At 46.7% G+C, this 23,827-nt stretch overlaps 1 protein-coding gene across 5 annotated transcripts; it reads left to right on the top strand.

Annotated features, from left to right (window-relative positions):
• Positions 1 to 8,096: 8,096 nt before the first annotated feature.
• Positions 8,097 to 23,530, top strand: LOC134174001 (L-threonine 3-dehydrogenase, mitochondrial-like). Of its 5 annotated transcripts, none has more exons than XM_062638570.1 (10): positions 8,097 to 8,227; positions 10,319 to 10,430; positions 18,287 to 18,488; positions 18,860 to 18,902; positions 20,099 to 20,169; positions 20,926 to 21,075; positions 21,165 to 21,337; positions 22,168 to 22,258; positions 22,730 to 22,999; positions 23,232 to 23,530. In XM_062638570.1, the coding sequence occupies exons 3-10, from the start codon at positions 18,305 to 18,307 to the stop codon at positions 23,369 to 23,371; spliced, it is 1,122 nt and encodes a 373-aa protein (XP_062494554.1). In that variant the 5' UTR covers positions 8,097 to 8,227; positions 10,319 to 10,430; positions 18,287 to 18,304; the 3' UTR covers positions 23,372 to 23,530. The 5 variants fall into 5 exon arrangements, with proteins under 5 accessions (XP_062494554.1, XP_062494553.1, XP_062494550.1 ...); XM_062638569.1 differs by lacking the exon at positions 8,097 to 8,227 and adding an exon at positions 8,247 to 8,266; XM_062638566.1 differs by lacking the exon at positions 8,097 to 8,227 and adding an exon at positions 9,050 to 9,177.
• Positions 23,531 to 23,827: the final 297 nt, after the last annotated feature.

The following is a 23,827-nucleotide window of genomic DNA, read 5'->3' as shown; positions in this document are numbered from 1 at the left end:
GACACAACAGGAACAACTCTAGAATTGACAATTCACTCAGTAGGACTGGCTGCTACAGTCTGAGGGGCATAGGAACACATAAAATCAAGGCAAAAGTCCAAATCAGTATTCACCAATAAACATGGTGAATCACCTGCCCAGTGAGCGTAGATCAGTATAGCTCCCTAGGTTTACCCAAGTGAGTGACTTAATCATGGAAGAATCTGCTAGCATCTATATTGTGATTGCTGAAAGGCTGCATCTTGTTCTTTCTGCTTCCCATGAGCTTTGCCTGGCTCAGTCCATGTGCTCATGGGCTGTCCCACACCATCTGCGTTCCTGGTCAGGACTGCAGCTGATTATTGATACTAGTTCTCCCAGGCTATATCACCAGGTCCTTGACTGCCCAGACATCGGAGATGTCTGTAGTACATAAATGATCTTTCAGTTTCTAATTGTCACCTTCATATTTCAAACGGTCTTTGCTGTCTTTCCTGCCTTTGCATCCTTCCAGTGGCTCGTCTGCATGAGCAGCTGCTAAGAGTTATTCTCTCTTCACTAGACTGTGGTTTCCTGTGTTCCCACTCTTACTGAAGTCACCAGCTCAGTGACAGGATAGGGCCCTTAGGTTCTATAGCATTTTGAGCAAGGTTATGCTTCCTGAAAGAACAATAGCTCCCTCTTCCCCAGTCAAGGCCAGTGTCTCACGTATATGCATTGGCTTCACTCACTGAAGCCACAGGCCAGTAGAATGAGTCACCTGGTTGGTCTTAGGTACAGAAACCAATGCAGGAGGGACTTTGTTAAGTTAAGAGAATCTTTGCTGGAACAGAGACTGTAGGAATTGTTGTGTTTGTGCTATCTGCACAGCCTGACGGTTGTGACACCACGCTCAAAGCTGCAGATACACCCTATCAGTACACACTCACATTTAGAGCCCCAGCTGACAGCTGTTCAGCAATCTCTTGTGCAGCTTTCAGTGTATCATGCGAGAGAGTCTGCTGCTGATTTTGGCAGGAGATGGGGATAGCTATTCCAAGAAGAAAACTCATCCTATCAACATGCTCTTCTAAGTAGGAGTCTGTGGAGAGAGTAAGGTTAATGGAGCTTCAGGTCCACAGCAAGGATCCCATTGGGTGTTAAGACAGTGCTAAGGCTAAACAATTATAATTCTTACTATTAATCAAACATTCATATATTGTTAGACTCTACATGTAAAAACTAAAACAGTCTGAAGAAGAGAATTCACTTGATATTATTTACATTGAGCTGGGACAGGACAGCACTTTTCATTGGAGACATTTTGTGCTGTTTTGGAACACAACTGGTAGATTTCTATACAGGACAAGAGTGCAAGACTGCATGCTTCCCTGGTTATTAACCTAGGTTCAACATTCTTGGATCTCAACCACAGGGATGTGCCCTGTGAGCTGACAAGCCCTTTGAAGAAAATGCAGTTCTACATCTTCCCTTCCCATGTCTTCCAAAGCTATTTGTGCTGAGGATCTGGAGCTGTGCTTCTTGTTTACTAATTCTGCCCCTTCAGTTTCTGTTCTGGGGAAATGAGCTTCGTTTGAAGCACCTGCCCAGGTGTTTCACACAAATGGCAGAGAAAACAGCTCCTACACATCTTTTTCTTATCCTCAATCACTGTGAAGTGGGCTCTGGGGTGTCAAATGCCCTCCAAATCAGAGAAGTTCCAGAACTTCCAGAGGAAGCCCCATCCCTGGCAGTGTTCAAGGCCAGGTTGGACAGGGCATGGAGCAACCTGGTCTAGTGAAAGTTGTCCCTGCCCATGGCAGAGGGGTGGAACTGAATGAGCTTTAAGGTCCTTTCCAATCCAAACCATTCTATGATGCAAGTTGGTCCCACACTGATAGCCATCTGTGTGCATGGGCTCTGGACTGTCTCTGTTGCCTCAGGTTACAGTTTGCATCATGCAGTGCTGATGTCCGTTGCATTTTTGCACTGGTGTTTTTCCTTCTTCCCACATGACTGGGAGGTGAGCAGGTAGCTAAAGCAAAGGGCTCCCTTTGGGGGTAAAATGAGAGCCCAAAAGGATTCCATGTGAGAACCTCAGATTGCACAGGAGGTGTGTTACCTGAGGCACCAGGATCCCTGATGGCACTTCTCTGACTGCAAAACCATGGAGCAAAGCCTACAGTGAACTCTTCTGGAAAGGCTGCTCCCATAAGAAGTAACTGCACACAGCAGCCAGCTCACAGAGTCATCAGGGACCTCAGTACACTAGTTCTGCGCATTTTCTCCAATGATCTCCTTAACTCGTTCTCTCCAGAGCTGCTCTGCACTCCTCTGCCTGCCCCATGGCTGTGAGTCTCATCTCTTCTGTTTCTCAGCCCATCACGTGCCATTTGTTGACCCCATCTTTTGTACATCTCCTCCTCAGCCCGCCTCTGCATGGTTTACTTAGAGCAGATGTCCTGAACTGTTTGTTCTTGTCTGCAAGTCAGCCCACTGAAAGGCAATCCCATTTGTTGGGGCTGACATGCAGACACTCCCCAAACTGATGAGATGATATATGGGGCAGTGAAGACAATGCTGCACCTTTCCTGGGGGGTACTGGCCAAACACCCCTCTAGAAATGGGCCTCGGTTGGCAAGAACTGCAAAAACCCTGTAACATGGAACTATATGAGATTTAAGGTCCCTTCCAACCCAAACTGTTCTATGATTCTGTGTTTCTGTGTCATGGTTCAGTCCAGACACTCATCATTTCCTAGACAACCGGGAAAGCTGCATGTAGCAGGAATTTCCTAATGAGCAGCCAAGATGTGTTACAGAGACTGGAGCAGCTTATGCAAGTATTTGGGCTTAAATCTGATCCTGGGTCACACTTCCTAAAACTCTTAGTCCTGGTGTGCTAGATGTTCCTGCAGCCAAGGAAGCAGGGCTTGGTATGGGAACCCCACTCCTACATCAAGGTTCTTCACCTGTTTTTGGCTGAGGGAGGAGGTGGCTTCTGACAGCAAAAGGTGCTGCCAGCAGGGGAACATTGTGTATCATTCCCCTTTATAGGGGAGCATTGTAAGTGGACCAGGAGGATGCCCTCTGAAGGACAAGGGATACAAGGTACTGGAGGACACTGTGTTTGATAGATCATCGACTTGATGGACCATGGCAAGTCTTAAACAGAGATGCAGCCAGCAGTGCCTGCTTTTCCAACAGAAGTTAACTGAATCCTCCTTTCACTGAGCTGATTGTCATAAGTCTTCTTGTTGCCAGCAGCATTTGTGCAAAGACTCTTCTCCTTTCTTCTGTTAAGATGTACTTCCAGCAGTCAACATCACTACTTTACCCCCTTTCCTTATTTCAAGCACTTCTAGCTTTCACAACCATAAAGAACATTAACTCCCCAAGCAATCCTGAAGAACAAGGTCTTGGAAAAAAGATTAGCTTGCCACAGAGATATTTATAAGACTTTTTTTTCCCCTTCCCTCCTACTTATGAATTTCACCCCTTGGCAGACAGGCTGAGGATTGTTCTGTAACAGCTTAGCTACATATAATTAGAGGGAACAAAATTACATGTGAAGCAGGTACATTATCCAGTGTGAATACTACAAGCTTACCTGAATTTGAAAAGCACATGGGTGAGTTTGTGGAGGAGAAAAACATGTATGTTGAGCGACTGTAGACATACTGAATGTACAGATACCATGTCTGGTTCGTAAAGTCCTTCAGATGTCAATCACAGAGGTCTGTGAGAATACTGTGGGGAAAGAGCTGCTGCTAGAGAGAAAAAAATGGACTAGGGTGGTCTTTGATTTGATGTGGTTGCTTTTACGTCTTAGTTCAGTTCACTTTGTGATGAGCAATACCTGCCTAACCACCATGAGGAGCAGACAAGGACCTCACAGAGCTTTGAAAACTACTCAGTTTATATAAAAATGCTGTTTTTCAAGGTAATTTATTATAAGCAGAACATTGAGGCATAAGGAAGCTTAGTGCAGTAATTACATTTGTTAAGTATGGGTCATTTCTGCTGGCTGGATCCACTTGATTGCTGTTCATACAATGGTGTCTTTTTTGTGTGGGATTGAGCTTTTCAGTTACTGTTTTAAAAATGATTAGTGTTGGCTCATGTATATCCTCAGTCTCAGCAGCACTTACTTGTGTTTGAAGGCGTTCCTGAAGGCAAACCATGCTCCTCATTTGACCTGGATTTCACATTTAAACATCTCACTTGGAAACATTGCATTTTTTTTCCCAAGTCTGTTGTATTTCAGTGTTTTGTGGATGACAGGCTTTCCATCTTGCCTAACTTCTGCCCATAAACAGGTCTCAAACCGTTCACAGTGCGGAGTTAAAACACCTTCAAGCTTTTGCTTTTTTGTCTTCCTCCATGTAGAAAGGCAAATGTCTAATAGTTTATTTATTCCTGAAGTCTTGCCACCAGTGTTCTGCCATTAAGCACCACAGAAGACACTTACCATGGTCTCAGAGATCATCCCCTTCCATCTTCTTCATGATGGAGTTCCCGATTCTTCTTTCTTTTTTTTGTTGTTGGAATACTCAAAAGCCTTTTGGTGACTTTAACTCTGACAAATGCATCTGCTCTTGAACCTCTGTATGGATTCCTTCTTGGAGGTAGAAGAATTTTCAACCTATTGCTGATCATTGAAGAGTCTTATTCCCAAGTGTACCAATCCTGCAGAACTCACCATTTTGCCAGGCCATCTTCAACAGCTGTTAAATCAAAAGGTTTTCTTTGGCAAAATGTGCTGGTTTATGGTCCTCCTTCTCACCCAGAGGGATCACCACCACCAGCACCCATCCTGCTCAAGCAGTTGAGCAGCAGGTCTCCCTGTCCTGAGAGATTTACTCACCGTATCTTGAATTTGTTCCTTAACCGTATCTTGACTTTTCACAGCCAGGCAGGCTTTGTGACATTCTGACCTTGCAGCCCAATATGGAGGATGCTTATTGGTTAGAAATTTGTTTCCTTTGGCATTTGCAAAGGGGTGACCCTAGGGCAGGGCAGAATCATAGAATCACAGAATCATGGAATGGGTTGGTGTCGTGGTTTAAACCCAGTCAGGTAATTCGTTCGCTCACTTCCCCCCCTTTCTTGCCCTCCCCCTGCTCTCGGAGGGACGGAGAGGAGAATCAAAAAGAATGCAACTCCCACAGGTTGAGATAAGAGCAGTTTAGTAACTAAGGTATAACACAAATCACTACTGCTACCACCAGTGATAATAATGATAAAGGAAATAACAAGGGAAGAGAATACAACACCTCAGCACCAGCCGACCGATAACTTGCCCCCCTCAGCCCGACCAAGCACCGACTGATACCTCCACCAACCCCGCAGTCTCCCAGCCCTTCCGGCTAACTCCCAGTTACATCCTGGGCATGACGTGCTGTGGTATGGAATACCTCTTTGGTCAGTTTGGGTCAGGTGTCCTGTCTCTGCTTCCTCCTGGCTTCCCCTCCTCCCTGGCAGAGCATGAGGCTCACAAAGTCCTTGGCCAAACCAAAACATCCTTGTTATCAGCTCCGTTCCCGAGCTGAAAGTCAAAACACTGCACTACACCAGCTACCAAGAAGGGGAAAAATGACTGCTACTGCTGAACCCAGGACATTATCCACCCCTTATTCCATACCATTCACGTCATGCTCAGATCCCACATTTTCAATATACCATCACTCTTATCTCAGTGCACTCTTATCTTAGTGCATGGACCAGTCCCTATAAAGCTGCTGTGTCCATCTGGTCCATGATGCCAGACTCCATCTCTTGTAACAGTCTTCCAGAGCAGGAGAGACTGTGTGCAGTGTTCACACTCGTGAATAACTTGGGCAATAGTGTCCATTGCTAGGTCCACCCCTTGATCATGAGTCCATCTCTGTGTTGCATCTCTGCTCTGATGGCCTGAAGTGCCATGGGCCCACCAGGCTTAAAATAATTCACTGTCCTCTTAAGCAGTTTCTGCAGCTTGCTGCTGGGGACTCCATACAGCTGCCTTCCATCTCCGACGCTTCCAAAGCACTGGAGGGGCCCAGTGGACTAGATACTTGCCCATACTGTCCCACACACCCTGCCACTCATCACTGTCCAGCCTTGGAGAAAACCTCTTGGTCCCCCTATATCCTCGTCTAACCCCAGACAAGACCCAAACCTCACTCTGCTTAACTTTTGAGATCAGACAAAATGGTTGTGGGTAGCACACAGTCTGTGTGTGTGCCAACATACTGATCCCCATCACAATCAGTAGGCAGGTCCCAAGGATACCCAAAGGCCATTCAAAACCTTCAGAACTCTCACACGATGCTGCTGTGCTTGTCACTGGGGCTGGTGTAGCTGCTGTGCTTGCCGGCTCTCCCACCGCCAGCTTCTCTTTTCCTGCGTCCAGCTCTTCCTCCTCTGCCTTGCTGGGAAATGCTGCGTGGTCTCCTGCATCCTCCTGGGGCTCGGCGGGCGGCTTCCGGGAAACGCTCTCGGCTGTCGCGGGGCTCGGCTCGGCCGCGGGGCTCGGCTCCGCCGCGGGGCTCGGCTCCTCCGCCGCCTTCTCCCGCTGCTCGGCAGCCGCTTCCTTCTGCTCTTCGACCGCCCCGACCTCCTCCACCGGCAGCCGTCCCCTCGCGGCCTCCGGCCCCGCTCCCGCCGCCGCTTGGTCCCCGGGGCCGCTCTCCTGGGCCGGTTCGGCTGCCGCCGGCTCCCGGGGCCGCTCCCCCTCGGCTCCCCGCAGCCTCACGAAGATGGAGAGTAGGGCGAGGGCCAGGACGGTGAAGAGCAGCCGGACGGCCAGGTACAAGTCCACGGCCACGTCCGTCCCGCCCTGCTGCTGGAGCCCACCCGTATTACAAGCCATTGCCATAAAGCACAGTGAGACAAGAACCTTAGCCCAGGCCCCATACTTGATAAACACTAACACAGCAAATACCGGCTCTACGTAAGTTACAACATTCTGAAGCTGTGAGATCAAGCGAAACAACTCTGAGAGCCAATAAATCAGCATTGTGACGAGTGACTATTAATCCAGTCAAATCTGTCGTTATCTCAACCCTTCGTGCCCCACGTTGAGCGCCAAAAAGAACTGTCGTGGTTTAAACCCAGTCAGGTAATTCGTTCGCTCACTTCCCCCCCTTTCTTGCCCTCCCCCTGCTCTCGGAGGGACGGAGAGGAGAATCAAAAAGAATGCAACTCCCACAGGTTGAGATAAGAGCAGTTTAGTAACTAAGGTATAACATAAATCACTACTGCTACCACCAGTGATAATAATGATAAAGGAAATAACAAGGGAAGAGAATACAACACCTCAGCACCAGCCGACCGATAACTTGCCCCCCCTCAGCCCGACCAAGCACCGACTGATACCTCCACCAACCCCGCAGTCTCCCAGCCCTTCCGGCTAACTCCCAGTTACATCCTGGGCATGACGTGCTGTGGTATGGAATACCTCTTTGGTCAGTTTGGGTCAGGTGTCCTGTCTCTGCTTCCTCCTGGCTTCCCCTCCTCCCTGGCAGAGCATGAGGCTCACAAAGTCCTTGGCCAAACCAAAACATCCTTGTTATCAGCTCCGTTCCCGAGCTGAAAGTCAAAACACTGCACTACACCAGCTACCAAGAAGGGGAAAAATGACTGCTACTGCTGAACCCAGGACAGTTGGGTTGCAAGGACCTTAAGATCACCTAATACCAATCCCCTGACAACTTCCACTAGATCAGGTTGCTTCAAGCACCATCCAGCCTGGCCTTGAACACTGACAGGGATGGGGCAGCCACAGCTTCTCTGGGCAACCTGTGCCAGGGCCTCAGCAGTCTTTCACCTGCCCCCACAGCTCCACTTGCCTCAGAGCTTCCAGACTGCAGCATGTCCTGAATTCCTCTTTGCAAGACGAGCCTCATCCTGCACTGTGTTATCATACCATAGCTTGTGGTACGACAGCAGTCACAGCTGATGACTGCTGACCTTGTGTCTTTGTGCTTCTCCAGCGTTCTCTCTGAACCACCGATGATAGGGAGCATCCACCTGCAGTGCAAGGCTGGGCTCAGGTCTGTGGGATGCTCGCAAGACATGACATCATGGCTGAGTGGCATCACTCTAACGTCACATCACGCCCCTCCCCAGCAGGCGGGTACATCAGGCTGCAGCCCCGCCTCCCCCAGAGCCCCGGGGTTACCCTGGAGCGGTATCCATCGCCGGGAGAGCGGTACCCAGGGACGGGGAGCGGTACCCAGCGCCGCGGGACGTGATGCAGGGCGGCCTGAGCTCGGCGGGGCCCGCCGGTGAGCGCGGGGCTGCGGGGCTGTGCCCGAATGAATGAGGTGTGGAAGGGCTGCGGGCGGCCGGAGCGGCGCTGGCCGTCCTGCATCACCGCAGCGCCGGCAGCTGGCTCTGCGCCGGCTTCCCTCCGCCACCCTGCCCGGGGTAACGGCGTGAGGTGCTGCTGCCATTTGGGGCCGGTCGCGGGAGTGTCGCGTTGCTCTTCCATCCCTTTCCTGGCCCTTTGGCTTCTCGGCAGGGGCCTGATACGGCTTTCTTCATGCGCCTGACACACACCCGCCTCTGCTTCATCTGTGGAGGCCTCATGTAAAGTAGATCTTTTCTTATCCACTCCAGGAGCATCATGGTCCCTCTCTCTAAAAGAGGGCAGATTCAGGCTGGATGTGAGGAAAAAATTCTTTGCAATGTGGGTGGTTAAGTACTGGAACGTGTTGTCCAGGTGTGGTAGGCATACCAGCCCTGGAGACATTCAAGGCCAGGCTGGATGTGGTTCTGGGCAACCTGATCTAATTGAAGAGGTCCCTGCTCATTGCAGGGGGGTTGGACTAGATGACCTTTGGAGGTCACTTCCAACCCAAACTGTTCTATGATTCTATTCTGTGATTCCATGCTGCTCAGTAGCTGGTGTATATAATTTTGGGGTTGCTGAGGTCAGATTTCTAGTTGTTCCCTTGGTGTTTCAGGCTGACATCATCTCTTGGCGGGCTGTGCAAGGGATACGGCGTCGTCCCACGGTCTTGCATCACCTCTATAAAGCAAGCGGCGGAGGTTGTGTGTGTGTGAAGGTTATTTTAACTGAGGTTAGCCAACACCTGCCTGCCAGACAGAACAGAACAAGCATGGCCACCCCTCTGCCCTGGCACATCCACCGTGCCAGGGGACACAGGGAAGGACGCAGTGTTCCCTTACCTCAGTCTGGGGCTTTCCAAGCCAGAGGAAATGCCAGCAAAGGGTGTGTGATGTCCTGCCAGGCTGCATCAACTGTTGGTTGAGCTGAGAGGATCTCCCAGTTGTTGCAGCTTGAACACTCTAAATGTGGTGATCCGAGGGACTTCCCAGTTGGCAGCACCCGGGAGTAAGGCTTTCCTATGGGACACAGAAGGTGGCATGTGCTTTGTCTTCTGGATGCCCATGGCAGGTGGTATCTTGCCACTCAAGCTGTTCTTGATACAGGTGGAAGAAGCAGAGGAGCTTTCCAGCACATAAGCCCTTCTTCTTTAGGGTCAAAGCAGAAACTGGATTTGGAGAGAGACATGAGTGGAGAACAATAGCTGGGAGTTCAGCGCTTGGTGTGGACCATGTGCCCACGGCTGTTTGCTGGTTTGGAAGTACCAATGGTTAAGAATCTGCAGGATCCTGTGCCCAGCGAGTATCTTAACTTTCTTTGAAAGAAGCAAGCTCTGGACTTCTTTGCTTAGCTCTGTGGAGGAGCATCCCATGGGATCTCAGCAGCTATGCAGCCCCTGGAATGCAGTGGGAGATTTGGGTTTTGGTTCTGAGCTCTCTCTCTTCCCTCTTACCCATTTTCTTTGACATTTACTGTTGTGGGATTTCCCAGACCTAACCCATGAGTTTATTTTTCTTGTCACCGTAGTGTTCTATCAATAGCTAATACATAAGAAACTACTAGCTTAAATAAACATGTTTTTGTCTTTTTCATGAGCAGCAGGTGATTGCTGCTTGTAGAACACATTGGAAATCCTGCAAAGGAACAGTAGCTGGCACTTAACTCGCTAAATGTCATTTTATGAGCTTGTTTCTTTCTTTCCCCTCTTTTCTCTATCTCTGTGCTTTAATCTTCTTGCAAAACTCAGAAATTCCCTCCTATCAATGGAGATAATTGCTTTACATTCCAAGATATGTTTGCTTCATGCTAATCCTTTGTGCAGCAACCGATCAGTTTCAGACCTGTCTTTCAGAGATGACGCTAGGTTGTGTGATGCTGTTAATTAAAGGAGCTGGTTGCATAGCTTTGGTGTCCTCTGCCTATCACAAATGTGCAGACATTTCAGAGCCAAACAAATGTGAACAGAGTGATATCCCTGGCTGCTGCTCTCATGAGCAAGCTCTTTTTTCTTCTCTTTTTTTTTAAGGTGTGGGACAACTCCTACTTTCTGTCTGGTTTTGATTGGCTTTCAGAAGAGGCAGTGTCCTATAAATTGCCCTCGCCGACCTGCTTCTGCTCTATCACCAGCTGACAGACAGGTGAGTACAGAAAAGGAAAGATTCCAGCCTGTATCGCTTAATCCTTGACATTAACATTGGTGGTTAATTGAAATTAGTGGGGTAGGGGAAATAAATTCCATGTTTCAGGAGAAAAATGGCTCGTTTTCCTTGATCTAGGAAATGAAAGAGCTTGTTTCGAATATCAGGTTTTGTCAGTGTGTAAACCCAGTGTCTGAGAAAGTAGTCAGAAGATAAGGGGGGGGGGTTGGGGGGGGGGGGAAGAGTGTGTTTGAAAATAGGTATGATTGTTCTCTCCCCAGTTCCTAGCAGTACAGAAGTACTCCTCTGTAACAGTAGGATAAAGAAACCTATAGTTTGGGATAGCAAGAAAGAGAAACCTATAAAAAAAAAAAAAAAGGAATGTTCTTTTTTACATCGGTTAAATGAATACTTTTTGTGTTTAGAGCTGTTAATAACTCCTTGAAGTTAAGTGGGAAACTGATCTAACAGAAGGGGCTTTTCTGTCCAAGTTACTTTTGTGAGCTAATCACTGTGTTGGGGCCAGCTTTATCGCATGGTTGGTTTGGGGGAATGTTTTTAAGGCATATTGTTAATTTCTTAATGGATCTGTGCATTGGTTGGCAACTTTAGAATTTCATAGGTAGTTACAGCATTTCCCACCCACCCTCCCCTTCATATTTGAAATAGAAATAAATGCATGTCGTAGGTGGTGATTTTTGCATGCAGTTGTGCTGCTGGGTGAGAGAGGGATGGTTTTCAGTATCTGGTATAAAGTGTGTTTACTGCTCTTTAGAGTCAGCCTAGGCTTACACGTAAATTCTCAGCTAAAGCCTGGGAATTTCACTCCAGGTATGTTTGGAGAAACCAGTTCAGTAGGTGGGAAAACAGCTAGCCATGAGTGTGGCATTTTCAGTAGCACCTAACTTCAGTTTGTACTTTGTTTATAGAGCTCAAAATGCCTTTTCAGGTACTTCAAGCAGAAATTCTCTGCAGCAGAGGCCAGAGAGGCTCTCTTATTGCCATAATAGCTGTTTATTGTCCCATTCTGAAAGAAGAAAGGTTTATCATGGCTCTTTAAAAGGCTCTCACTGCCCTTTAACGCTTTCACATGGGTTTCCTAGGAAGAAACTTGTTTTATGAGGTTGAATTGTCTGGATATGTCTGCCTGCTGCTTTCGGCCCCTGCACACATAACTATTTTTGCACCTATTGGCTAATTTCAAGTAAGCTTGACAGAGACTGGGTCTGAAACACATCTGTTTTGTGAAGATGGGTTTGCAGGGGAAGGAAATCTCATTAGTGCCTTGGCTGAGCATTAGAGAATGGTTGTGGTTGGAGGGGACCTCTGGAGATCATCTGATCCATCCCCCCCTGCTTAAGCAAGGCCACCCAGAGCTGGTTGCTCAGGACCATCTCCAGATGGCTGTTGAAGATCTCCAAGAATGGAGACTCCATCAGCTCTTTGGGCAACTTGTGCCTATGCTTGGTCACCCTCACAGTAAAAAAGTGTTTCCTGATGTTCAGAGGAATCTGCTGTGTTTCAGTTTGTGCCCATGGCCTCTGGTCCTCACACTGGACACCACTGAAAAGAGCCTGGATTCCTCCTTTGCACCATCCCTTCACGTATTTATGTACATTGGTATTCCCTTGCAACCTTCTGTTCTCCAGGCTGAGCAGTCCTCAGCCTCTTTTCATAAGAGAGATGTTGCTGTCCCTTCATCATCTTGGTGGTCCATCAGAAATATAAACTGAACTGTACTAATGAGTGGCAGAGGATCAAGATAGGAGAAAGATGTCATAACCTCTGAGACTGAGCCCTCAGGAAATGGAGCTTTCTCACTTTCAGCACTCAAGGAATAGCTTGCTTGCTCTATTTTATAGGTGGAGTTAGATGCAGGTATATAGGGTTGGTGTGTAGCAAGGAATTGCTAGAGACTTGTGCAAAGCCTAGCAAAGATAGAGTGATTGCTTCTGTGGCACTGTGACAGGAGAGATATGGCTTTAATAGATCAAGCCTATAATCAGGGAGACTGACTCACAGTATCACAGTATGCTAGAGATTGGAAGGGACCTCAAAAGATCATCTAGTCCAATCCCCCTGCCGGAGCAGGAACACCTAGATAATGTTACACAGGGATGTGTCCAGGCAGGTTTTGAATGTCTCCAGGGAAGGAGACTCCACAACCTCCCTGGGCAGCCTGTTCCAGTGTTCCGTCACCCTCACTGAGAAGAAGTTTCTTCTCAAGTTTAGGTGGAACCTCTTGTGTTCCAGTTTGTACCCATTACCCCTTGTCCTATCATTGTTTGCCACTGAGTAGAGCCTGGCTCCACCCTCATGACACTCCCCCTTTATATATTTATAGACACTTATAAGGTCACCCCTCAGTCTCCTCCAAACTACAGAGACCCATCTCCCTCAGTCTTTCCTCATAAGGGAGATGCTCCTCTCCCTTAATCATCTTCGTTGCCCTGCGCTGGACTCTCTCCAGCAGCTCCCTGTCCTTCTTGAACTGAGGGGCCCAGAACTGGACACAATATTCCAGGTGGGGTCTCACCAGGGCAGAGTAGAGGGGAAGGAGGACCTCTCTCAATCTACTAACCACCCCCCTTCTAATACACCCCAGGATGCCATTGGCCTTCTTAGCCACAAGGGCACAGTGTTGGCTCATGGTCATCCTGTCGTCCACTAGGACCCCCAGGTCCCTCTCCCCTACACTGCTCTCTAACAGGTCGTTCCCCAACCTATACTGGAACCTGGGGTTGCTCCTGCCCAGATGCAGGACTCTACACTTTCCCTTGTTATATTTCATCCAGTTATTCCCTGCCCAACTCTCCAGCCTGTCCAGGTCTCGCTGGATGGCAGCACAGCCTTCTGGCGTGTCAGCCACTCCTCCCAGCTTAGTGTCATCAGCAAACTTGCTGATAGTACACTCAATTCCCTCATCTAAATCATTGATGAATATATTAAATAATACCGGTCCCAGTACTGACCCTTAAGGCACTCCACTAGTTACAGGCCTCCAACTAGACTCAGCCCCATAGACTACAACTCTCTGTCTTCTCTCCTTCAGCCAGTTCACAGTCCACCTCACTACCTGATCATCCAGACCACACTTCCTCAGTTTAGCTGCGAGGATGCTGTGGGAGTCTGTGTCAAATGCTTTGCTGAAGTCAAGGTAGACCACATCCACCGCTCTGCCATCATCCATCCACCGTGTTATTTCCTCATAAAAGGCTAAGAGATTGGTCAAACATGATTTCCCCCTGGTGAAGCCATCTTGACTGCCCCTCATAACCCTCTTATCCTTGATATGCCTTAAGATGGCACCAAGGATAAGGTGTTCCATCACTTTCCCAGGGATGGAGGTGAGGCTGACCGGTCTATAGTTACCCGGGTCCTCCTTCTTGCCCTTTTTGAAGACCGGAGTGACATTTGCCTTCCTCCAGTCCTCAGGCACCTCTCCCGTTTCCCAAGACTTGGTAAAGATGATGGAGAGTGGTCTAGCAATGACTTCCGCCAGTTCCCTCAGCACCCGTGGGTGCATCCCATCTGGACCCATGGATGTATGGATGTCCAGATTGCTCAACTGGTCTCTAACCCATTCCTCATCGACTAAGGCAAACCGCTCCGTCGACCTGACTTCATCTAAGGTCTCAGGGGTACAGGGCTCTTCAGGGCTGCCTGCAGCACAGTAGACAGAGACAAAGAAGGCATTCAGTAACTCTGCCATCTCTGTATCTTCTGTCACCAGGGCACCCATCCCGTTCATCAGTGGGCCTACATTGCCTCTGGTGTTAGTTTTATCTGCCATGTATTTGAAAACGCTCTTTTTGCTGTCCTTGACCCTTCTCGCCAGGTTTAATTCTAAGGAGGCCTTAGTCATCCTAGCTGCCTTCCTACATCCTCTAGCAGCAGCCTTATATTCCTCCCAAGTGGCCAGCCCCTCCTTCCATGACCTGTAAACTCTCCTCTTCCACTTGAGCATACCCAGCAATTCCCTATCTAGCCACGCAGGTCTCCTGGCCCTCTTCCTTGACTTCCTACGTGTCGGGATGCTCCAATCTTGAGCACGGAAAAAGCAGTCCTTGAATGCCAACCAACTATCTTGGGCCCCTTTACCTTCAAGCAGCCTTGCCCATGGGATTTCCCCTAGCAATTGCTTGAAAAGGCCAAAGTTTGCCCTGCTAAAGTCCAGGGTTGCAATTCTACTTGGTATTCTACTAGTCCTACCACACAAGATCCTGAATTCCACCATCTCGTGGTCGCTGCAACCAAGGCAGCCCTCAACCCTTACTGCTTTGACCAGACCCTCCTTGTTAGTGAGGATGAGATCCAGCAGCGCTCCTCTCCTGGTCGGCTCATCCACCATTTGCAGGAGGAAGTTATCATCCATACACTGGAGGAACCTCCTGGACTGTGGCTGGGTTGCCGAGTGGTCCTTCCAGCAAACATCAGGGAAGTTAAAATCCCCCACGACAACCACAGCCTGTGACTGTGAGGCCGCTCTCAGCTGCCTGTAGAAGGCCTCGTCAACTTCCTCACCCTGATCTGGAGGTCTGTAACAGACACCCACAACAGTATCGCCCCTGCCAGCCTGCCCCTTAATTCTCACCCACAGACTCTCAACTCGCTCGTCATCTGTCCCTGGACAGAACTCGGTGCATTGTAGCTGCTCTCGCACATAAAGAGCAACCCCACCACCCTTCCTGGATGGCCTGTCTTTCCTGAAAAGGACATAGCCCTCCATGACTATATTCCAGTCATGTGAGCTGTCCCACCACGTCTCTGTAATTGCCACCAGATCATAGTCTCCTGACTTAACACAGGTTTCCAACTCCTCCTGCTTATTTCCCATGCTGCGCGCATTGGTGCACAGACATTTCAGGGAGCGAGCTGAGCACACCGATTTCACCCTAGGATTATAGGAGGCCTCCCAGTCTTCATTAATTCTGGAGTGCTGCCCCACTGGGGCAAGCCCAGCTACAACCCCATCCCCCTTCGAATCTAGTTTAAAGCTCTCCAAATGAGCCCTGCTAATTCGTGCCCCAGCACCCTTTTGCCTCTGTGAGATAAACCTTTCCCACTTGTCATTGTCCAGACTGGTGCCCTATAAAACCAGCTGCTATCAAGGAATCCAAAGCCCTGCCTGCAGCACCAGTCTTGAAGCCAATCGTTTATGGACTGAATCTTCCCATTCCGTCCCACATCATCAGTGGAAGATGGAAGGAGTGCGGAGAAGATCACTTGAGCCCCAGACTCTTTCACCATCCGCCCCAAGGACCTGTAGTCTTTCTTCATCCCCCGCAGACTGCGGGAAGCAGCTTCCTCCCCACCTGTCTGGAAGACCAGCAGCAGGTAGTAGTCTGTCGGGTGCACCAGGTTGGGGAGCACCCTAATGATATCCCTGATCCAGGCTCCAGGCAGACTACACACTTCCCTATGATGAGGGTCAACTCTGCATATCAGGCCCTCTGTTCCTCTCAGAAGGGAATCGCCTACTACAATGACCCTTCTTTCTTTCTTATCAGAGGCAGTCTTGAGGTGCAAAGTCGACCCCCTTTTCCTATGTGGCCTTGTGGGCTGGCCTTGCCCCACATCCTCACCTACCTCTCCTTCAAGATCCAGGGCCTCGAACCTATTACGGAGGGACACCTGTGGAAGCAGGGCAGGAAGGGGGGAGGGTTTCCCACGACGCCGAACTGGAACTCTCTTCCAACCCTCGTCGTCTTTTTGGTCCCCTACCTCTGCGCAACAGCTACAGGGCAGGGGCTGTCTCGGGCCATCCCCCTCTGTGTGAGGGGGCAGGGGGTCCTTCCCCTTTTGGGGGGTATCTCCCTGGAACCGTTCCGACTGGCATGCCAGGGAGTTACTCCACCAGTCGATCTCCCTTTCACATTCCCTGATGGTCCTCAGCGTCTCAACCTCCTCCTTAAGTCTTGCCACCAGGCTAAGCAGATCTTCTACCTGCTCACACCTCACACAGGTGGAATGCTGTCCTCCCTCCCCCGGCAGCAGCAGGCTCTGGCACTCCCTGCATCCAGAGACCTGAACAGCCCCGGTTTGGGACAGGGTCTCTGTCTGAGCTGCTGCAGTCACCTTACTGCAAGCTCTCTTTCTGGAGGCGACCATATTGGTCAGCAGTCTGGGACACCAGCAACAGGGTCAGCAACACGACCTGCTTGTTCCTCCCTGCGCCTGGTGGGCAGCCGCTGCCCTCTCAGAGGCTCTTCCAAGGCAAGGGGCAGGGGGGTGGTCGCCGTCACCGTGGGACCGTGACCCCCGCCACGTCAGCCTCTCTCTCGCAAGGGCTGCTGGGGTTTCGGGGATCGGGAGATGTCGGGAATCGCGATGTCTCTGCGCTATCCCCTCTGATTTTCCTATCTCCGTTGACCCTCGCGGTCGCTGAAGCGTGCCGGCTGTGGCTCTAGCTGGGCTAGCTCCGATCAGCTGACTGACTCCTCTAATGGGCTCATGGCTGTGAGGTGCAGCAGAGCCTTGGCTAATTCATTGGGATACCAATTGACCATGCTTCTTAGGGCAATAAAGTGAGCAAACAATTCTAAGGGGTGGGAGGGAAGTTGCATTTCAGAATAAATCTCTTTTATCAGTTTAAATATGCAGATTTGCTTTTGAATACTGCACTTTTGGGGGGTGGTATCTTATTAAGCATGTGATAGGGAGTTAAGCAAGTCTTCTGTAATTAAATAGCAGGGCGCCCTAAAGTATCAGAGAGCGCTCAGCCTTGTCTGTTGCTGAGAAAGGAACACACACATTCATTACTTGTTTGCTTTTCTATGCAGAGTAGAATTGGAGTGGTGGAATTCATCTGCAGCAATTTGCAACGGAATTTCTTCTTGTGGCCTTCCTTTTCCCCGACTCTCCTTATTATACTGCATTCCACAAGTACACATATGAGAAAGGAGTTGTCAGGATAATCTCAAACAAGCTAGTGTGAAATACATTTTCGTCTGAGAACTTACTTATTCTGGCACTTAGTGAGAATTACAAGTTGTTTGAAGCGGGATAAGGAAGAATTTAACTGATTGTGCCTTAAGAATTGTATTTGAAAGAAGTAAATGGAAATCTCATAAAAGAACAGTTGTGGATGCACATGTGATTCTATGATTCTGTGATTCTGTGATTCTATGATTTATTTGGGATACATCCTTCTCTATTTTCTTCCCCAATGTGAAAGATTTAGACAGAAATAAAACTACCATATAGCTCAGGGTAACTTATGGATGTTTTTGCAGTGTGTTGTTATAACAGAATCATTCTTTTTTTTTTGGTGAAATAATTAGGACATTTTAATTTACTCCTGGGTAAATACAACTTCTCCTTCATTGTCTTCCAGGTACTGTCCAGCATGTGTCAAGCATTAAGTCTGAGCAAAGTAGTGCTCTTGAAAGTGGTTTACTGCTGTGTCTGTTGGCTTAGCTGAATCTTGCTGATGCAGTATTAAGAAGGTTCGCTGTTTCATGGCAGTCTATAAACTTTCAGTACCTGCAGTGGAGCTGTGTAATCACAGCAGCCAAACTTGCTGAATTCTGTATTTGTTGTCTTTTGTGCTTGAAATCCCAGTTTCTAGTGACTGTTTTAAAAGGGTTAAACTCAAACTATATTCTCACTCTCCATTATACTGCACTTTGTGCTGGGGCTGTGGATATTTTCTTGAGGTCACTCTGGTGAACACATTACCTCATTCATATTACTTCACAGGCTGCTTCTAACAGACAAGGCTCTCATCTGGCACATCAGCTAGGATGTGGATTGCATCAAACATCCTGAAACCCTTCAGACTTTTCTAAGGAGGTGTTTAATATGTTTGATACGGTTGAGTCACTTCTGACTGATCTTTTCTCCCGTTCTCACAGCATATTGGAAGGAGGAAGATGCCAGTTGTCAGAAACATGAGCCGAGCTGTCTGCCAGCTGCTACAGAACTCTGGTTGTGGATGTGGGATTCCCGTCATTCCTGCTCGATGCATTGGAGTCTCGCCCCGCCAGGTGGCCTCCGATGCTAGCTTTCACTCAGTTTCCTTTTCAAACTCCAATCATCCTCGGGTGCTAATCACAGGTCAGCATTCCTGTCATAACTATTCCCGCTCCAGTTTCTCCATCGAGTCCTCACTCCCTTCCTCCCTCTCTGGTGAGCAGAATGCTGGAAACAAAACTACTCAAAATATGCTGGGATTGTGATGATCCTTCCCTTATGGCAATAAGATTGGAGTCCTGTCTTAGTAGGAAAGTGAACTGTCCTCTATTATTTTTATTCCAGAAATTTACTAAAACCAGTTCATTGGATTTTCCTTGAGAAAAAAGTATAAAAGCTTTTTGACTCACTGAGAAAAATAATATTCATTTCTGGTGTGATACATATAATCTTGGATCTCTGTCTTTTGATAGCCCTTTTCCTCTGATTTTTGTCTCTTGTGCATTGCCTTTTAGGTGGTCTTGGCCAGCTTGGAGTGGGACTTGCTAAGCTTCTGAGGTACGTTGATATTCTCTGACTTGCTGTGGGGAATTAAAGCTTTAGCCATCACTTCTAGAAGCAGTATATTTCTGAAGAGTTGATTGTAACAGGATCCTGGTGATGACTGCAGATATTCTCTTTTTTGGCCTAGCCAAACAAGGCTGGATTTGAGTGCTCAACAGAGAGACAAAGGCTGTGATTTTATTCAGCTACTACAGGAGAGAGAAAAGTACGAACACCCACTTGAAAAAATGCATAGTCCTTTGCTAAGTACCCAGCTGTTGGGCTTTGTGATTGCTGCCTTTTACCTTTCTGAGAATTTCAGTTGAGCAACTTCAGGAATAAGTTGCCCCATATAGTAAAGTACAAACAAAATCAAAGATTAGGATACAAGATCTTGAAATTTTTATGATCTGGCGAAACATAAGCTGGTGCAGCAAAAAAAAGTAAGTCTAAAATACATTTCTTTTGGCTCGTTCTGTTCCCCTGCCTTACATACAGTTGTCTTATTTTTACCATGGTATCTTTTCTCAATGTAAAATGCTCTGAGAGCTCTCCCTGGTTTATATCATTGTCCATATCCACTCAGCTCTAAAGTATTGCCTGCACGTAGACAGTGTTTGTTGCAGAGGATTTGGACTGTGACCAGAACTGAGCAAACTCACTGTGTTCAACACATTGCTGCAGTTTGAAGATTTTCTACTATTTCTCTGATATATTTAAAAATCATTCAGGTAATGGAAGGCTGAATGTACTCCAGTGCCATCAGACTTGCTCTCTGTGACAGCCTTGTGTTCCTTAAAAAAGCACAAGGCAGAGATTGCTCAGTTGTATTTTCTTTGTTGATATAGAAGTAGCTGCAGTTGCAGCAAGCCCAGTGGCTTTTTGCTGTCTGTAGAGGAGTGGGTTATCTCTGGGTAATGTTTTGAGAAAGAAGAGGGCAAGGAAGTCTTTCTTACTAATGTTTTTTCATTTTGTAAAGATACCTCTGTTCTTATGTGGTCTCTCACTGCTACGAGGAGTAGTTTACTGATTTCCTAAGATGCTATATTAACATTTGAAGGATCAGTAGTTGTTGTTTTTTTAGTGAAATAACTGATTTCGTTGTGGAAATTATTGTTCTTTTGATACTGTTCCTGCAAAACAAAATAGCAGAGTAGCAATTTACAAATTATCTGAAAGACTCACTGTACCATGTGGGTATTTTTACACAGGAAACGCTTTGGAAAGAACAATGTGATCTTGTCTGACATTAGAAAGCCTGCAGATAATGTTTTTTATAGTGGTAAGTGACTGGGGGAGCATATGGGAAAAAATCTTGACTTTTACGTTGATAGACTAATTACCAAAGTCTAAATGTTAAGTGGATTAAACTGAACAAATCACTCTTCGAAACTTATGGATAATGCTTTCCTGCTTTGAAATCTTGCCAAGACATTAATTTCCTTTGCCTATTATTTCCTTTTTCTAAATATTTTTCTTTGCTTTTTTCCACTGCTGCTTTGCCACTTTGTTGACCAGAATAACTGCTTGGGTCAAGCTGAGCTTGGCTGTTTGCTCCTGCTGTAAAACGCGATGCACCTATTCTTTGGTAGGGAACAAGTTGGAAATTAAATCCGTGCTTTCTTTTTCTATGCTCAGGCAGTTTTTAATGGTAAGATGGAAGTAGAATAGGATTTTGGGGTCCTTTTATTTTCATTAGGAACTTGCATAAGTTTTTTTTTCATCATTACTGGTTAATGATGTATTTAGGTATTTGAACAGTGTACAGAAAATGTTTCCTGCTTTCATGTTGTTGGGTGGATAAAACAGAAGTTCTTGCATCATCAGTCTGTTATTGAGGTAAAGGTAGCAGTTTCCCTTCATTTGTCTTCCTTATTTACTAATTTATTGACTACTGCTCTTTAGTGTTTATTCTGCTGCATAGTCAAATCCTGAATGTAGGTATGGTCAAGAAGCAGCCATGTGAGTTTAATGTAGAACTTTTCATTACATCTGTTCTTCCCAGTACTCAATTTCCTACTGGTTCCATTTCTTCTAGGTCCTTTTATCTATGCAGATATCTTGGACTACAAGAATTTGCGTGAGATAGTGGTGAATAATCGGATAACTTGGCTGTTCCACTATAGCGCTTTGCTCAGTGCTGTTGGAGAAGCAAACGTCCCCTTGGCCAGAGCCGTAAACATTACTGGTATGTGACAAGGGTTTCAAGTTCATGACTCCTACAGGGGCTTGATAAGGTCCAGTGAGTGTTCTGACAAATCCTGTTGTTTGTCCCAGGTTTACACAATGTTCTGGATATTGCAGCTGAGCATAATTTGAGACTCTTTGTTCCAAGTACTATTGGAGCCTTTGGACCCACCTCTCCTCGAAATCCAACTCCTGATCTCTGCATCCAGAGACCAAGGACAATCTATGGAGTATCCAAGGTTCACGCTGAACTCATGGGAGAAGTAGGAATTTTTCATTTTATTTATTTCTTGAAAATTTTGGGATAACTTAATTGCTTTTGTAAGATTCCTCACTGCAGTGTTCTTTTCCCCATTCTTTCCTTTCTTCAGGCTTCAGTACTCAATAGAAGTCTGAGGCAGCTCTTAAGGACAAGTATCTTTTGAGTTTTGTTAGAAAAAATACAAAGAATTGGAAGCTCACGAAGATCTAACTTTCAGTGTAATTTCTTCCCCTGGTTCTTTTGACTTTGGCCTAATCTGCCAATATGAATGACATTGCAGAAATGACAGTGTACAAAGCCTTGCCAAAGCATCCTGGGAAATGATGACTTTTGGTCCTCCCTTTTCCATACAAGAAGAATCTACAGTCCGAGCCATGGGAGTCTGTACATGCACAACATCTCTTTTGGCTTTGTAGTTTATTATAAAGATAATATTAAAACTGATATTGTTATATACTGTTTCCTCGTACTTTAAATTTATGAAGAACATTGGCAGGCCTAAAGACTGTATTAACCTGAAAAGGCTCACAAACTTAGGTATTTTCTGTTTCTGAGCACTAGATCTAGACCCTGTATTAAGCTAATCCATATCAAGAATCCATATCAAGAATCCATCTCTACTGATGTGGATGCAAACCAGAAAAGAGCAAGTAGGGACATCAGCTACCTTATAGCGAATTATAATGTTCACCAGTCCCTTTCCTTTCATCCCTTTCATGGGATGGCTACAGCACAAAGGTTCATCCTGTGGCAGATTTATCCTGTGAAATCACTGAGTTGTGAGGCCTTAGTCTTGATGCATAAAGCTGTGCTTCTCTTCCCCTTCCATAGTACTATCATTACCGGTATGGCCTAGACTTCCGCTGTCTGAGGTATCCAGGAATTATATCCGCTGACTCTCAGCCTGGTGGGGGAACAACTGGTAAGAGACTTGTGTGCAGTTCTCAGCATTGCAGGCAAGAATATCAAAACCAAGCCAATACACTGTAATTTATAATGTTTTTGTAGACATTTAATCCATGGCAGTATGAAGCATCACTGTAGAGATGCTGTTTCAACAGTGTTACAGAAGTTCTGTCCACTCCAGCCTAAGGCATAATGTCTTTGCCTTTAAATAATATCTGAGAAATTTCAGATTATTTGCACTCATTGAGATGATTTGCTTTAAAATTATTTTAAACTCTTGTGTCTTGCTGCAGTGTGCAAATACTGGAATAACATTGGGATAGTTTGGAATTACTTACACTTGTGCTGTAAAATGTAAATAATGCATAGTCCTGTGGCTAGATTTTATATGGAAGACATTGAGGGTGGTCTGAGGATCATTGACTGTCACAAAGTGAACAACAGATGGAGGCAGATGAGTACACACCCCCATTGTTCTTTTCTACAGATTATGCTGTCCAGATTTTCCATGATGCCATAAAGACAGGCAAATTTCAATGCTACCTAAAGCCAGACACTCGTCTCCCTATGATGTATATTGATGACTGTGTGAAGGCGACTCTAGAAGTCATGGAGGCCCCTGCAGAGGCACTGAGCATGAGGACATACAACATCAGTGCCATGAGCTTCACTCCTGAAGAGCTGGTGCAGGAGGTGCAGAAGCATGTTCCTGAGCTTCAAGTGACCTACAAAGTAGATGAAATCAGGCAGGCCATAGGTTAGTACTGGCTTCTTTGGCAGTGGGTAAGAAAAAAACATTAGATTGCTATAGGTTAAGTGCAAAATAAAGTTTATTTTCTTTATAGGTGCTTGCAAATTGCTCCTGTACAATTCAAGTGTACAACTGAAATTCAGCTTTAGTAATTCAAGTGGCCAGTGATGATATATTTTAAAGTTTAAAGTTCTTCTTAAACCTCATGCTCCTTGTTTCTTCTCTCTTTTCACTGCAGCTGACAGCTGGCCGATGAACTTTGATGACAGGAATGCCCGGAGGGATTGGGGCTGGAAACATGACTATGATCTCCCCGAGCTGGTGACTACAATGTTTAGCTTCCTAGGGTCTGACTCCAGGATTGCTCAAGTTAGCTGAAATACTTTGTAAGATGTTTCCAGATTTCTAAAGAGGACCAGGAAGAAATGGCTAAATTAGTTTATATTTTTCTGAGTCTGAGAGCATGTCAGTTATTAGCTTTCATAAGTAGCAATAGAGTTGGGCAGAAACATGCTGTTGCTGGAATCTACTATTAGATAACATGCTGTTGCTGGAATCTACTATTAGATAAACAACATTGTTTGGTGCTGTCTGCAATCACAGCACCGATGACAAACACAGATTTCTTGAGCTTTCATACTTAAGCAGCTATCAAAAAAAGTTAAAAAAAGCACTTACTGCTGGCTGATGACTCTTCAACCATTACTGCTGCCTGCCTCTTCTTTGGCAAACAACTTGGGCCAGTAATGTCAAACCTGGTATTTCAGGCATATCCCACCAAGTTAACGATAGGTTTCTCTTTTTTCCTGGTGGAGGATATTATACCGTAGTAAG

This window comes from Pezoporus occidentalis, unplaced genomic scaffold (assembly GCF_034315485.1).
Source record: "Pezoporus occidentalis ecotype Australia unplaced genomic scaffold, CSIRO_AGI_Poc_V1 ctg57, whole genome shotgun sequence".
NCBI lineage: Eukaryota > Metazoa > Chordata > Aves > Psittaciformes > Psittacidae > Pezoporus > Pezoporus occidentalis.
Note: the sequence above shows the minus strand (reverse complement) of the source record. Positions and strands in the feature narration are given on the sequence as shown.